Raw genomic sequence first — 15,963 nt, forward strand, 5'->3', positions numbered from 1 at the left:
ATAGTTTTGCTGAGAGTTGAAACTGCAACGTGAAGGGTCGAATATGTGGTGGTAAATTCCGAGGGAATCGGTGTCGCTGGATTTTCAGCTCATCCGGTAAAAGGAACTTGCAGGTGATCTTGTCTTACGTCTTGGGGGTCGCAATCTCCCACGATGGCAAAGGAGAATTCATATGCAGCAAGTGCGTCTTCATGCTGGAGAACGTGGTCAATTATGATGTGATCATCGGTCGCCTACAGGGAGTGTGCAGCTTGAAAGCACAGAAACTTTTGACTGAAAAGCACAACCTAGCTCAGTGCATCAACCATATGTATAATCAGAACAACCCCCTGCCCATCAAAAGCAATGGGGAGTATCTTTATACCGAGAAACCTCCTGTAACATTCAACACTGGTATTCCTGAAGAAGGGACTTTAGCAAAGTTGTTGCAGCCTGGCAAAGGTGTTGCAGCCGCCCCCTCAACAGCTAGCGAAGGAAACAAAATGAAAAGGTGCCCGAGTTCTGAAACAATTCGAGGACGTGAACCAGCTGGATGCCCTAACCCAAGAAGATCGGGCAGTGGTAGCCCGTTGAAGACTCCGTATCTCAAGCCAGTACACAGTCGCTCTCAAAGTATGTACTTTAATTTAGTGCAAAGGCTCTGTGTTCTTGGTCTGAAATCGAAAGGATCTGACGGATTTGATAACTTTTCAGAGCTGCCGGCTAGATCTTCTTTCATCAGTACTCCCTCAGTCTGTGATGCCATCAAACTACTAAAGAGCATTCAGTGTAAGCCTCTGTTAATATTGCCAGAAAGTAAGATCTTAAAGATTTTAAAGTATGCCCAGAGACGTCCAGCATCGGGTAGCAGTTATCTTTATAGCAAGACCTACAATACAGAAAAGATTGATGACTGGAAATTTTTACAGGACCTTGCAGAGGATTTTAATGATGAATATACACCACTGAAAGTTGAGGTAATCTGATTGTGTAATTTCTGATTTACATACTCTGACAGGGCTCTGCCTGTTAGGTTTGTTCCTTTGTATTTGTTTAATGGAATTTCCAGATTATATGACACTTGATGAATATGAACAGACGATCATACTGAACTAAGTATTTTAATTCAAACCCCAAAATGTGTTTGTTTCTTTTCTCTATGTAATATTCTGTACTATCTGAAAAGTATTTTATTAAAAGTGTGATTTGCCTGAAATGAACTGAAATAATGTTATGTGAAGCAAAGGCAGATCTAAAAGAAAAGGAGAAACACTAGAATGCCTGAGGACAATGTGTGGGTTGTTGTAACCATGGTTGTTTGGTATCTTGTACTCATCTAGAGCCTGGCTGAAAAACATAAAGAACTGTCCAACCTGGAAGCAACTACCCGACAGTTAACTGGAGAACTGGAGAGCACTAGAATGATGATCGATACTCTGAAAAAGAGATTGGAAGAAGCAGATGAAGACAATAAGGTGAGATTTCAATTAGTAGTAAAGTAACTAAACGCATTTTTTTTTTTTAAATCCACATGCACTACAGTTTTACTTTCAGGGGGAAGTAAATTATTTAACAGTTTCTGTAAAGCAGAATGGTACATCTTGCGATCAATTGGATCAAGTTTGGTGATCTACTTTTTCATAATTCTGTTGCTGCTGTTTTTGTATTTACCGTGTTCCACGTGTAATATATTTATTTTATTTTCTTTAGAATCTCAACAGAAGGCTTGAAGAAAGGGTCAATGAACTGGCTTTTGAAAAGAAAAACAGTCTGAAGAGAGACAAAACTATCCAAGGCCTTAGTCTTGTGCTCAAGGATAAAGATAAGGAGGTAAGCATTTATTTTAAAAGCTTTGGCAACACCAGAGAATCATGCCAATAAAGCTCATTTGAATTTGAATTTTATAAAGTGTTGTGTACTTTACAGATCAGTCGTGTTTAACCCTTTGCGGTCCATTTATTCAGCGCTTGTCAGGCACGTCAGGTCCAATTTATTTTCACACGTGCTGTATTTTACACACGCTGTTTAATTAATTTTTTTTCAGAGTAAAACAGGTTATAGGACTGCAAAGGGTTAATGTTGTTGCTGTTAATACACTTGCCCTTTTCCTTCTTAATAGATAGAGGAGCTTTGCCATGAAATTGAAGACCGGGAAAATGCTTTAGTAAAGGCCAGAGAAGCTGCCCACAAGGCACAAATCCAGAAATACCAGGTACAGTACCAGGGATGTATATGATTGTTGTACTTGACAGTTTTCCATATATCTAGTTTAGTTTATTCAGTTGTAATGAAACTTGATAAGTAATTTAGAGTATCAGAATCTGAGCAGACACATGCCCATCTGTCTGTCACACTAATCGTAACAGGAGATGTATGTCACTGATGTACTTAATTAGAAATTACAGTTTGAATTTCTCCCAGTTACACCAGCGAAATGTCTCCTGCTGTCCACTTCTTAGGGTGCTGAGGAGCATCAGAGTCTCCTGACAGAGAAGGAAGCTGAGCTGGCAAAGCTGCTTTCAGACCATCACGCCAACACAATGGAGAACCAGAAGCTACAGAGAGCCCTTGGCCGAAGGGTGCAGGAACTAAGTGACCTTAATCAAACCAAAGAGCAGCTGGAGAAAGAACTGGAAGACATGCAGGAGCTGAAGAACAAAGGGGATAAGGATGTTAATGTTAGTATGAGCTGGACTGTATTGTGTGTGTGGGGTTATGAATTAGAAACTGTCATATTGTCCGCTGAATGGGAGGCTTTTTTCTGGGAATGGAATTGTACTGGAGGTGTGTCTACGTATGTATGTAAAATGTTCTGGTTTACGTAATGCAGAAAACTGCTTTCACTGTTGCGATGGCATTATCTGTGGTTATTGATAATATACGAATCTGGGGATATAAGTTGTCTTTCCAGCTGTTTGTTTGTTCATATATCACATTTTTATTTTTATTTTCACATGCGAGTTATGTTATAAAATCTAAAGTGCAGCACCCTGCTTCCCTCGTGTGGAGTCTAAAGGTAAACTCTCGATTCCACTGGACTGGAGGAAGCGTACTTGGTAATGCCAGTTCTCTTGTTGTTTGTTTAACAGGATCTGAGGAACCAGCTGAAAAAGCTGAATGGCGAGATGGCAGAGAAAGAGCATTCCTTGGAGCAGCAGTACCAAGCGCTGTTGAGCGAGAGCAAGCAGAAAGTACAGAGCCAAGAAATCACTATCAAGCGCCTGACCAGCAGTCTAAATGAAAAGGATCAGCTGCTCCAGGTGAACAAGTGCAGCTATCCTAGTAATTGCTTTTAAAAAACAAAATCCTTTTTTAGGATTCATAATTGCATTTTTGTGATTTATAGTATGACAGAGTGATGAAGCATTTTATTGAGTTAAAATCAGATTGCTTGACACAAGCCTTGATGCAGTCTTATCTGCATTGAATGAGAATATCTTTGACTGCTTGTCTAGTTTTGATTACATTATGCAGGGCGCTTTGTTAGTTAATTTTACATGTAGTGAATGTATAGCATAGTGACTTACTTGCTTATAAAATAATATCCTTCGACATACATTATATTTCCTTATATCATTTTTAGGAATATTTGAACCTGGCTAAAGGTGCTGATCAAGAGAGGAATCGCAGCCCTGATGGGAGGGATGCCATGCTTGCTAAGTTACGGGAACGTCTGAAAGAGAAAGAAAAAGCGCTAGAGGTATTCCATTTTTCTTAACATTATACTTCTTTCAGTGTTGAGATCACTGATTGTAACTCCTTAAGTTACAAGATGTACATGTCAAGTCTGTCTCTGTTCTGTGCTCATCTGCATTGTTGTTTTCTTTTTTGTTTTTTTTTAAGCAGACTTTATTTGCTCGTGTTAACTTGGTATCTGGGAGCAGAAATGTAATGTTAAAATTATAGAAACCCTTAAATATACTACATGTATGTACTATGTTTTACTGTACAAGAGTCTTTCAGTGATTCACAGTTCTCAATTTTTTTATTTATTTTTTTTTAAGTCAAGTAGAGCAATAACAATAAATGCTTTATACAACTGGAGTTTATTGGATACCCTGGAAATGGTGTACAGGATAGGATCTTTCCACTTTTTGTAATTAAGAAGTATTTTACTTGTCTCTTTGTGTAGCAAGCTATTGATGAGAAATTTGCTGCCATTGAGGAAAAGGACAATGAAATCAGACAGCTGCAGCTGTCTTTACGAGAGAAGGAGCGCGATCTTGAAAGACTGAACAACCTTCTTTCTCATAATGAGGAGACTATTAATGTAGGTTGAACTATTTTTACAATGGTTTAGAATGTTTCTGCCAATAAAGGTGCACGCTTCCGAAACATTTGTCTCATAGGACATTCTTTCTTGTTGCTTAGCTTTTCAGCACATTTTTCCTGCCACAATGCTATGATTTGACTTCCTGTGTTGCGTGTAAAAAGACCCTTCCTGAGTCTATGCTTATGTTTTGCTTTCTCTAGGAAACCAAGGGCACACTTGGGGTCTTATTAATTGTAGCATAAGAAGCAAGTAGAGAGAAAACTGAGGATAAAAAATATATATTTTGAAAATAGTTACTGGAACTAGGTACTGAATATTTGTATGCAAACAAGAGGTAAATATTTGGTTATTATATATCAAGTACACTGTTCCAAGTTTAATAAAAGTTGTAGATTTTGCACTGTATTGCTCATGCTATAAAGAATGAATTGTACTTTAGTGTTAAATTGTTTTCCCGTTGAGTTGATTAAACAGCTGCAGTATCTCTTGTATTAGAGCTTTGACGGTGTGATCAAAGAAAAAGATACAGAGCTGCAACACCTGGTGAATTCTTGTAAAAACCTTCAGAGGGCTAAGCAGGAACTGGAAGACAACTTGGCACGTGCACTGCGAGAGAAGGATGCTATTATATCTCAGCTGCAACAATCACTTGCTAACAAGAGCAAAGACTTGGAGGTAAAACATAAGTTAGGAGAAGCGGTGGCCTAAATGAATGGCATCTAATGTCTTTCACCTCTGGGACATTGGATTCCCATCCGGAGCAGGTGAAAGGAGTGGTCTCGGCCAAGCCCTCAGTATATACTGTACCTCGCAGAAACTACTTGTCAGTCTCTGATTGAAAAGTTCAATTGTGTTCAATTCAAGAGGCATTCACAATAAATCTTACCTTGGCTAATGTTTTTCTTCTGGGGCGAGGAGGCAGTTTGGCCTCTGTGAAGAATTCTTTATTCATTAAACCATGAATTGATGAGAAAATTATGAAAGCGTTTCCTAAAACAATGATCTTGCTCTTGAATTTCAGAGCTTCATTATAATGTAAACATTTTTAGTTTTCTGCTTGTTTTGGGGTAGACTATTACTACAGTTTAATATCATATGGGATTTATAAGATATATATATATATGATCATTGGATTCATTGACAGTTCATATGCTCTGAATAATCAATTGCAACAAAACCACAAGAAAATATTTTTTTTAAATAAATGCATTTAGGACCTGACAGTAACTCAGTTGTCAACATTGTTTTCTTTTTATGGTGATTTTTGGTTCTTGTTCTTTATCTTTCAGGAAATGGCAAACACATTGCTAAACCAGACTCAGAGCAACGTGCGGGACCTTACTGAACAGTTGAGACAACGGTTAAAACTAACCGAGACCATGTTGGCAGAGGCTTATAAAGACAAAGAGCGACTGGTATCTGAAAATCAAAACGCGGTTGAAGGACTTCTGGCCACTGTCGGCAGCAAAGATCAACTTCTAAAGGTGAAGGGACGTTTTTTAAATTAATTTTATATTGCAGGTTTTTTAAGGATTTGGTAGAGCTCTCAGAAACATGTCTAACCTCCAAGTATATTTGGTAAAACAGAGTGTAATGATCTGCAAGGGGCAAAATGTTGCAGGGGGACAAGTTAATGCTTAGATTCAAGTATACTAGATGTACTTGGAGATTAGACATGATATTGACAGCTCTATTGAGGCCACATGGGTGCTTTAAACTCCTGGGTATTGAAGTCACCAGGATGTGATGACTGAAACAAAAAAAATATATACAAAGTGAATCTCAACACAAAGAATGCATTAGTTAAGATAACTGACATTTCCATAGCCACTGATTAGCTGTTAGCTGCTGCAACAGTATGCCACTGTAAAGGATTTGATTGAACAGGTAACTTTACGCTGTCTTGGTGTACAATGCCAATGCTGTAAAAATTATTATTATTCGTAAGTAATATTTTGCCTCTGTGTCTTCTAGGAGTCTGCTGAACATTATAACCGCACCTTGGCAGAACATAATCTTGAAATCCAGGATCTAAGGAGGCATCTTTCTGAAAAAAAGCATGAAATATCCATCTTGGAAAAACACAGTTCAGTGATAACGCATGAAAAATACATCGAAATTGCAGAGCTCAAAGTGTTGCTCACAGAAAAGGATACCATTATAAACGTAGGTTTTGACATGGATTTGTGGTATTGGTGGCAAACAAAACGGGAGGGTGTAACCAAAAAAAAAAAAAAAATACAATTCTACATTTAAAGATCGTCTTGTTTATGGTCTCATCCATAATTAGCTGTTAACATTTACATTTGTGTAAAGAAGTTTGCAGCCTCAAAAATCAGCAGATCAAAATGACATCCAGATTTCAAACTATTTTGAGAAGGAGAAAATAATAATTCAATTACAGAAAATGCTACAGCAATAAAAAAAATAACAACTATCACCAAAAACTCTCCAAATAATTACAGCTCTTATGTACAGTTGGATGTACATTATTTTGTATATATATAAGAACATAGAATCCCTATCAGAATGGTTTTTAATGGCTTTTTTTCTGATATTTACCCCAGAAACTAGTGGAGAGCGGACAAGAGAGAGATAAATACCTGGCTGAGCTGAAAATGCAGGAAGCTCCCATACCACGGGTGCTAGAGTTGAAACAGACTATACAGATCCTGCAGGAGCAATTAGAAGAGAAAGAGGGTAAGATTAATTACCAGGAGTTAAACTGTTTGATAGAGACTTGCACGGTAACTCAGGCATTAACATGACATTCGTGTTGTTCCTTGTAAAGGTCTAGGTCAACCGAAAGGTCTGGGATTGGTAAGTCATCTAGTGCACAGGTACTGTGTGTTTCCAGCAATAGAATCTGCTCAAAGCAGGTTAACACTTGTAAAAAAAAAAAAAGCTTGATGCAATTTCTGATCAGCAGTACCCCACAGCCACTCAAAATTATTACAAACATTATAAAATTAAGGGGATTTAAAAATGGCAGAATATCATGCATTTTGGTGTGCTATTGTTAAAGCGTTGATGCTTTGGTTAATGGAACACTATATGATTGATTCATTTATTAATTTTTATAGCTGAGTTGACACAGAAGAAGGGTGATGAAAGTGTGGCTAAAATACCCGTCATTAAAAAGAGTGCAGTAACTTTGAAAAAAGAATTGGCACAGAAAACTGATGACCTGAACAAGGCTTTGAAGAAAGAGAATGAGTTGCAGGTAGGTGTTGAAATGCCCTCCTGTAGCTTTTTGTTGACTCTTCCCTATGCTGTCCTAACACCGTATAATTGAGAAAATACGGGGTATATACATGAGATTAGCACACTTACATGTGAGTAGAGTTGAGGAGATAAAAGAAAAGGGAAAATCTATTTGAACTTTTAAACTTCTACAAACTGTTTATTTGAATCTTTATTGAGAAATACCTTTTTTAAGCAGAGGCAGTTGTTAACAGGAGTGTTATGTTACGCCACCTATTGAAATGACACTAAATATGAAATGTTGGAGTGCAATTTAATTGTATTTTTTTCCTTTTGCTAAATTGACATCTTTTCTACATTCACTGTTAGAACAATTGTGAAATGTATAAAGTAAATACAGTACTTGAATATAATGTTGTAATAATTATTTTCTCCCACAGATAGAGGTTGCTGAACTTCGTTCTTTGTTGGCAGATCTGGAAAATCGTCATGAGGCTCAGGCTGCAAATATAGAGTCTCTGACGAAAACCTTGGATGTCAAGGATGAAATCATAAGGGTAGATATATCCTATATGTCTTGGAATCTTACCAAGCAAACTCATGCTACGTGTGATTTGTGCTGGATTTAATCCCAGGCCTTCCAGAGGCCAGTGATTGAGCCAGCCAGCTTGTTCTTTCTTACCTTTTTAAGCATCAAATTATTTTTAATATACATATTCTATTAATTTCTTTGAGTATATGGAGTGAGTATTTTGACAGTCTGCACTGTTGCTAGTAGCCAATGTTTGTACAAAAGAGAGAGATTTAGATAGAAACACTAGTGTGTGTGTGCCATCCACAAACGTGGATATCTGTGAAGTAAACCACACTGTTTTTAGTAGTAATGCTGTTTTGTTTTGGACGGTTCACAATGTAAAATATTTTGTGCAGTAGTTCTGCCCCAGAGCTTACACCTGTTCCATAACGCAATACAGTTCTACTACCAGCCCCCCCCCCCCCACTTCCTTACCCTATCCCTAAATATACAGACAACCAACTGATTTCTATGACACATTTACATGAGCTGTGCTTTCAATTGCAGGATTTGCATACAAGACTGGGAAAACTGCCTAAACACAGCGGAGTGGAACTGCAGACCCAGAGAGGGGTGGTGACAAGGGAAGGAATACAGAGCCCAGGGATCCCTCAGAGAGAGGAGACAATCATTGGAGGAAACAGCCAGCAGGAGGTATTTTTTATAATGTGCAGTACAGGTACATATAATTAGGGATGTGATTTTTTTTTTTTTTTTTGTCACAACAAAAAATAGACAATTTCACAGAATGGTCACGGCTACAAGATTTGAATGTAACATGTGACCTGCTCTGACAAAATCAGTTGCATGTCACCAACATTCCTTTTGCTACAGAGGCGAAATGAGAAAAAATGGCGTCCCTGAACAATTTTTGGTTATTGTGTTATTTTGTTAGTTTGAAATCTAAACTATAACTTGGTAACTCATCATATTACTCTGCTGGTTGCTTAGACGTTAATTACGCCTCTTTGTTGCAGTTCTGTGGCAGTATTCACCTTTTATTTGACGTTTGCTAACAGCTTTAACTTTGCACTGAAAACGAAAGACGTGAACTGCTGCTTTCCAATTTCATGCTGAGTGGAAACAAATGTCAAAATTCACAGGTTCTGTGACCGCCATGACGAAATCGCATCCCTACATATAATGTACTTCATTTACAAGTGTTGCCTGCAGTCAAGCCAGTCGCCTCGTTTCATCCACAAACTACTGGCTAGTAGCTTGCAATTTGACCAGTAGGGGTCGCAGAAGTGCAAGCAGGTCAGCTGTCCAGCATTCTCCCTGAGGGCCCCCAGTACAATGGGATTAAAACTAACAGTCAGATATTTTGATTCTGTTCCTTGGACAGAAGCACCTGCCAACTGAATGCCTATGATCAGTGCACTGTTAAAGTGTGTCAGATTGGTTGTTGTACACAAATGTGTGTGCTGTATGTTGTAGTTGTCTCAACCTGCAGGGAAGATTATCTGCAGAGCACCACTGCTGTGCAGGAAAGGTTATCTTTCTGTGAAGTTATTTATTGTGTTGCTTCCCACTATTTTTTTTTTCGTGTACACTTTAAAACAATACAGGGTGACTTTTTGAAGTTGCTTAACTAATGTAATATATTTTCCGATTCATTGCTAAAAACTTGAATATATTCCCAGGCTTTGTCCGCTCTGCAAACTGTGCTATCCGAATATGAAGCACTCAACACGGCTCTGAAGGCAGAGCAGCAGCTTTACTCCAGCCTTGTAAGGACAGTGAAGGAGCCAGACAGGTAAAAACCAACACAAAGTGATGACAGCTTCCAGACCGTTTGCTGTGTGTTTTAGGACCTGCTTTTTCTGCAGTTTACCATTTTGTTAAGCAACACATGAATTAAAGGGATCATAAAAAAATAGAGACTTGTGTAGACTTTTTTACTCCTTTAAGGTCACTTGGCTTTACTGACACTGTATTCTTACTGTAAATCACCAAGTCACCTGAAAGAAAGATGTATAGTTGATATAATAGTTAAAAGTAGATCTATTGTAACATACATTCACACGTATATGCATATTTATGTATGTATTCTATGTGTTGAATAAGCCTGGTATTTTTCTTTACTCTGGTCTGGCACAGTGCACAACGCATCCATAATTTACAGATGGAATTAACTGCAGTTCAGTTACTGAGGCAGCAGTTGGAAGAGGGCATCAGAAGTAATGAAGATCTGCGAAAGAACTTGGAGAAAGAGCTGCAGCGGGCGAAAAGAAAAGAAGGTGCAGTACATGGGGACAAATTGGGTTAGCTTTGAATCTAAACACCAACAAACTATTTTTAAAGTACTAACACTGTACATAATCGGCAATACAAGCACAACCTAAATACAGCTGCATTAAAAATATATATAACACCTTAATGTTTTAAATTCTTAATGGGATTTTGCCAATATTTGTATGTTGGAAGAAAATCAATTTCCTATAAACCAAATGTACATGTTTTCATGTAGATTTTAGCAATTCAAATATCTATATTTTTCAGTGCTCACACTTGGTTTGTTTTGGTCAGCTTTATTTCAAATCAAGTTCTATTTGGTTTGTTCGAAAGTTATTTTCCAAACCAAGCTCAGTCCCCTCCAGAGTTGTTTATAATTGAACAAAGGGGTCTCAGTTTGTTTTGGAATAGTGCTTCTAAAATCAAATTATAATATTATTTTACTATTTATTTTTAAATTACACTTTATAAAATGGAAAAATTCTTTTCAATTTTAGCATTCTTGCGTGATTCCTATTCAGGAACCCAGTGGGGATTATTAAGATGTGCTGCATTTTATTGTCCTTTTGCAAGTTTGATAAAGCTTACTATTTTAAAAAATACTATTTTTATAATGAATGAAACATGGTGTAAAAGCAAACAATACTTGAAGAAACCCCTTGTACTTGCAGCTTGGTTCCTACTGCATGTATGTATTGCAATATTCATAACTTTTTTGTTTACATCTTCATGTTTTGTCACCTGTTTGTTTAGCTCTGCTTTTCATTTCAATTAGAAGTAGCCTTGTTTTGGATAAAAAAAGATATGCTCAATTTTTTATCTTGTATTAGTAGAATGTTTTCTAGTAAATATTCTCATATTTGTTAACTGAATTTTAAATGAAAAAAAGAACTTGAATGAGCCTCTGATTTGAAGAGGAAACAGCTATGGGAGCAGGCTGTGCTTGGACATCTGCTTTCTTGCTTTTCATCATTATTTCTTTCCCCAGTATTTACAGTGACTTGTACATGTTGTTCGTTCTTGTTTTTTCCTCTGTCCTGTTTCTTTACTTACATCACCTGTAAAACTGTCTGTCAAGGGTAAAATAAAAACATTACTCTCTGACTCTTTCACAGCTGATATTTGTATTTTTCCATTCCTTTCTGCTTTTCCTAATGAGTTTGTCCTTTGCAAACAGCATGACTAACATTAAATGTCCTCTGTATACTGTAGGTCTTTTAGTATTTGGCACAAAACATCTAGTATTGCATGAATATAAATAAATAAAATGTACAAGCTGTCAATGTTCCTTTGTCAGATGAGAGTGTATGAGAAGCATCTGACTTCAACAGTATTTGTCAGTAAATTCTGTTTTAACCCACCGATTCCATACACAATACAGTACAAGAGCACAAACAAGCCAACATCTTACTATCTCCTGCTTGGGATGGATTTCCTCAGTGTATTAATGGAGTTGTCTGTGTGAGGCTAGTTCATCCAGTTGGAATGAAACATGATTCCATATCTAATTCCATGGACAAAGAAACACTGGAGTGCATTCAAGACCAGCAATTGACCGGAGAACTCTCATAGCCTCATTGAGGCTGTTATGAATCAATAACGGTCCATGGCTGATCTTGAATGCATTGCGTGATACTGGTCCTGTCCTGTCCTGTCCTGTCCTGAAAGTTACTAAGTACTACACAATGGTTTACATTTTAGCCATTTAAATATTATTACAGTAGTAAAATATTCAAATAAACTACAGTTATGAAAATAAAGTTTATAAATAATACATATATTACTTCGTTACAGGATTTAAAAAAAAAAAAAAAAAAAAAAAAAAAAAAAGCTGCAATTTTATGTAAGAATTTGATTTCCTAATGGTCGAGATGCATTGCTGTCATTTGAGGTTGGTTGGAGCAATGCTTAGCGCTGCAGTCTGTCAAATGAGACTGTTGTAAATCCGTTTCATCTGCTAATCGGTTAATCCATGGAAAGTAGTGTGTGACCGTGTGAGTTGCTAAAAAAAAGATCAAAGAAAAGTAGTTAAAATTATATACAAAATAATTTAAATCACTAAAATAGCAACAAAAATAACTTGCTAAACCACAACTGCCTTATTGTTGTTCTGTAACAGGTAAAGAACACTTCTTTTTTAAGTTATGTTAAAAAATGCCCTTACATTTAAGTTAAAAATCCCAGTTAAGGCAAATTTAAATATGAAAAATAAAACTTTATCCCCCCAAGATGTTTACAAAGCACCGTTGTACACTAAGTAGTTAAAACACATTATGTAAACTGCCTAATAGTGATATGTTTTTACCATGCTTTGTTCATTACCTAGCATTATATGATTTATATAAGATGCCTAAAAATAATAACTTTGCCATGCTTTGTTCATAATATTAATTCATTACCAGTCATAGTCTTATATTGAGTCACAGATCCATTTTATTTTTCCAGTTTCCATTTCTCAGAATATATTTTGATAAACTTACCATGTTTAGTGTTGACCTCTGTCCACTGGTTAGTTTGTCCCTCCATCTTTAGTGGCACTTCACTATTTCATGTTGTTGCTTCCTGCATTCTATTATCCATGTGTCCTTACATAAACAGTTGTTCGGCCCTTTTAGGATTTTACAGACTTCAGTTAAATCCCCCTCCTATCTACATGTCATTAATAAACTGGGGGGAATGCCACTGCCCCACCACTTGGCTGCCTTTGGAGAAAATGTCCAATTTGCCTTCTAAACATCATACTGCAATGTGCTGTCTAAATAAAAGTACAGTACCTCTTAGCCACATTGTTGTTTTCTGTGTTGCGACGATAGCTGTGAACAGCAGTTTTCTTGGAAATTTGACATTTTCTCGGAAAACAGTACAAGACATGGGGTTGTCAAATTACTTGGTTGTATTGACCCGTGACATAGCGTACAATTGCATGAATTCTGTAAATTGTTTTTTTGCTGTGCTTGCATAGCCTTAGCCAACCATCAGTTCATTTAAATAATAATAAATGTTTTCAGCTTTCTATGTATTGCATGTATCATAAGAGAACTCTGCCATGTGTCTGTATGCAGTATGGCTTTACAAAAACACAGTAAAAACTTCAGTAAAGTAACCTTAGCCACTTATTAATTGTTCACGTTGTTACAGTATAAGGACCAAAAGTAAAACTAACATTCAGAATTTGTGTAATTTAAACTTGCTAATTGTGTAAAGCAGGAGTTCCCAAACTGGGCGTCGGGGCAGGTTTCAGAGGGCTTGTGAAACGCCACCTCACAAGCAGGCCAGTTAATTAATTAGTTTCATATTTGCAGTGAGTATTGTGTTGATAGCCCCAGTTAGAAAATGTTTGAGAACCTCTGGTGTAAAGTAAACATGAAGAGTAACAACAAAGCAAATTTAAAAAATCCTGGATAATTTTAGTGCCTGCTATATCTAGACTTATTGTGATTTATTTTAGTGACTGATGCACAGACAGGCCTGATTGATCCCAGGGAGGTGGAGACTTTGAAACATCAGCTGGAGGATGCTCAGCGCTGGAACACCTCTCTGCAGGCCAGGCTTGGGGAGATCCAGGGCAGGGGAGGGGGAGTAGGAGGCACAAATGACACATGTGAGTCTCTTATCGTACAGTACCTGACATCTTCATGTGGCAGGGACCCTACGTTTTCCAGTTGCAGAAATGTATTTTCTTTTTTATGCACAGTGCATGTGATGTGACAGATGTGATTCTTATAAACGGAGTGCACTGTATTTCAGTTTATATCAACACGTGGATTTCTATAAGAAGTGCATTTGCCAGAAAAGATTATTTTGTTTCTCTTATTTACCCTTCCGTGTGGTCAATAAATTGCGGTGGAGTCTTTGTAAATTTTCTTAATTTCTCCGTGTTTGTTTTCCCTTGAATTTTGATTTCTTGCATATCAACAGGAAATAAAAATTGGCACACTGAAATAGAAAAGGGTGCTTCTTTTTATAGATCGATAAACAGAGACAGACAGACGGATACATAGATACCGAGAGAGGAGACACATTTTAAAAGAAACCCCTTTTTAATTCTATCTGTCTATCTCTGTATCTAGATAGATATATTGGATCAAAGTGTCTGCTAAATGACTAATTAAAAAATAAATATACCTCACTATAACAAACCTTTTGTGGTCCAAGCCTTTTGTTCGATATATGAAGGGGTTTGTTGTAGCAAAAGGACAATCAAAATGAAGGATAAACTGTTGGAGTAAGTTAATGAGATGAAATTGTTAATAAAAGTAGAATTTATAAATACCTGTCCGTTTCATGTATACAGCATTCTGCCTTTTCTTTTATCCTATTCATTAAAGACGCACCACATTTTAATCCTGTATGCAAGAATCCCAAACTGAGTTTTTATTCCAAATCAACCCGACATGAAAAGTTTATAAGATGCTTGAGGAGTTGTTTGTTTGTTTTTTAATCAATTTTGCTTTGCCGCATAAACATAGTGCTTCTTGATAACCTATTTTCATCACAGAGATATGCCTGCTTTACTCCTTTTTTCAAACGATCAATATAGTTTTCAGCTTTGTTGCAACATGAAATGATTTTCGTTCCAGAAGCAAAGTTACACAGTGCATGCTTTTTATTAAGACAAAAGCGTTGACTTCACTGCAGAGGTGGCATATATATATATATATATATATATATATATATATATATATATATATATATATATATATATATATATATATATATATATATATATAATAATTTTTTTTTTTTTTTTTTTTTTTTGCAGCTGACATCTTCAGTTTTACTGGTGACCAGACCTCCTATATGAGTATATATTTGGGAGAGCATGATGAATTAGAGCAGGATATAGAAAATCTTTCCCTACCAGAACTGAGGCGAAAGGTAATTAAGAAAATCTAAAAAATATAAGGAAACAATGTGGCTTTAAGCTATTTAGTAAAATTCTAAATAACAAGATTTGTTTATATTGTTGTTGTTATTAGTATTGTTATTATAATATAATGCATATGTACTGCTGCAGTTTATTTAAAAAAATTGCATTACAGGTCCAAGAACTTTTGGAGTATGTGAAAGAGTTGCAAGCATTCAATAAGGATCTTCAGAACAAAGCTTCATTAACTGAGAACTCAGTCTTGGCTTCTGTGGAGCAAGACAAACAGGATATATTGACATTGTCTTCACAGAATAAGGTAACGGAACAAATTAATAATTAATTTAATGCTCAAAGTTATTGACTGTAATTGAATGATTTTAATGCAATTTTGTTTTATGGTTTAAGTTTCTGAAACTGTTCATTGTTTTTCATTCTTGTATTGCCTCTTTTTGTTTAACAGCAGTGTTTAAGGCATTTTGCATTAAGGACATGCCATTCTGTTTTACTTGGAAATTTTCAATTTATAATTTTCATTCCATCCTTGCTTTTCTTTACAAAGTCATTTGTCATCCTCATTCCATTAATTATAGCTCCTTGAAAAGAAGCTGGCAGATGCTGTGAAAATAAACAAGGCCCTCCATGACCAGCTAAACAGAGAGGGTCAAAAATCTACTGAGAATGTGGTAAGACTGGAAGATTTTATTGCATGTTGTTCAAGTTTTAAAAGTTCAATTAAGTTTATTAAAGTAAGGTAATGAAGTATTTATTAGTAGGACATAAATTCATATAAAGATGATAAACTAAATAAAATATAATAAAAATCCATAT

General features: G+C 36.3%; 1 protein-coding gene across 1 annotated transcript in view; it reads left to right on the forward strand.

Moving 5' to 3' along the window:
• Positions 1 to 15,963, forward strand: part of LOC121307477 (myomegalin-like) — a 53,622-nt gene that overhangs the window by 13,223 nt on the left and 24,436 nt on the right. Inside the window, exons 10-29 of the mRNA XM_041239647.1 lie at positions 1,320 to 1,454; positions 1,690 to 1,809; positions 2,099 to 2,191; positions 2,439 to 2,657; positions 3,069 to 3,239; positions 3,563 to 3,679; positions 4,112 to 4,249; positions 4,748 to 4,927; positions 5,542 to 5,736; positions 6,227 to 6,418; positions 6,820 to 6,952; positions 7,336 to 7,475; positions 7,897 to 8,013; positions 8,538 to 8,684; positions 9,674 to 9,786; positions 10,131 to 10,270; positions 13,714 to 13,866; positions 15,028 to 15,143; positions 15,308 to 15,451; positions 15,726 to 15,818. Coding sequence (XP_041095581.1) covers positions 1,320 to 1,454; positions 1,690 to 1,809; positions 2,099 to 2,191; positions 2,439 to 2,657; positions 3,069 to 3,239; positions 3,563 to 3,679; positions 4,112 to 4,249; positions 4,748 to 4,927; positions 5,542 to 5,736; positions 6,227 to 6,418; positions 6,820 to 6,952; positions 7,336 to 7,475; positions 7,897 to 8,013; positions 8,538 to 8,684; positions 9,674 to 9,786; positions 10,131 to 10,270; positions 13,714 to 13,866; positions 15,028 to 15,143; positions 15,308 to 15,451; positions 15,726 to 15,818 — 2,856 coding nt within the window. The remainder of the gene's footprint in view (positions 1 to 1,319; positions 1,455 to 1,689; positions 1,810 to 2,098; positions 2,192 to 2,438; positions 2,658 to 3,068; positions 3,240 to 3,562; positions 3,680 to 4,111; positions 4,250 to 4,747; positions 4,928 to 5,541; positions 5,737 to 6,226; positions 6,419 to 6,819; positions 6,953 to 7,335; positions 7,476 to 7,896; positions 8,014 to 8,537; positions 8,685 to 9,673; positions 9,787 to 10,130; positions 10,271 to 13,713; positions 13,867 to 15,027; positions 15,144 to 15,307; positions 15,452 to 15,725; positions 15,819 to 15,963) is intronic.

Source organism: Polyodon spathula, chromosome 56, assembly GCF_017654505.1.
Source record: "Polyodon spathula isolate WHYD16114869_AA chromosome 56, ASM1765450v1, whole genome shotgun sequence".
Lineage (NCBI taxonomy): Eukaryota > Metazoa > Chordata > Actinopteri > Acipenseriformes > Polyodontidae > Polyodon > Polyodon spathula.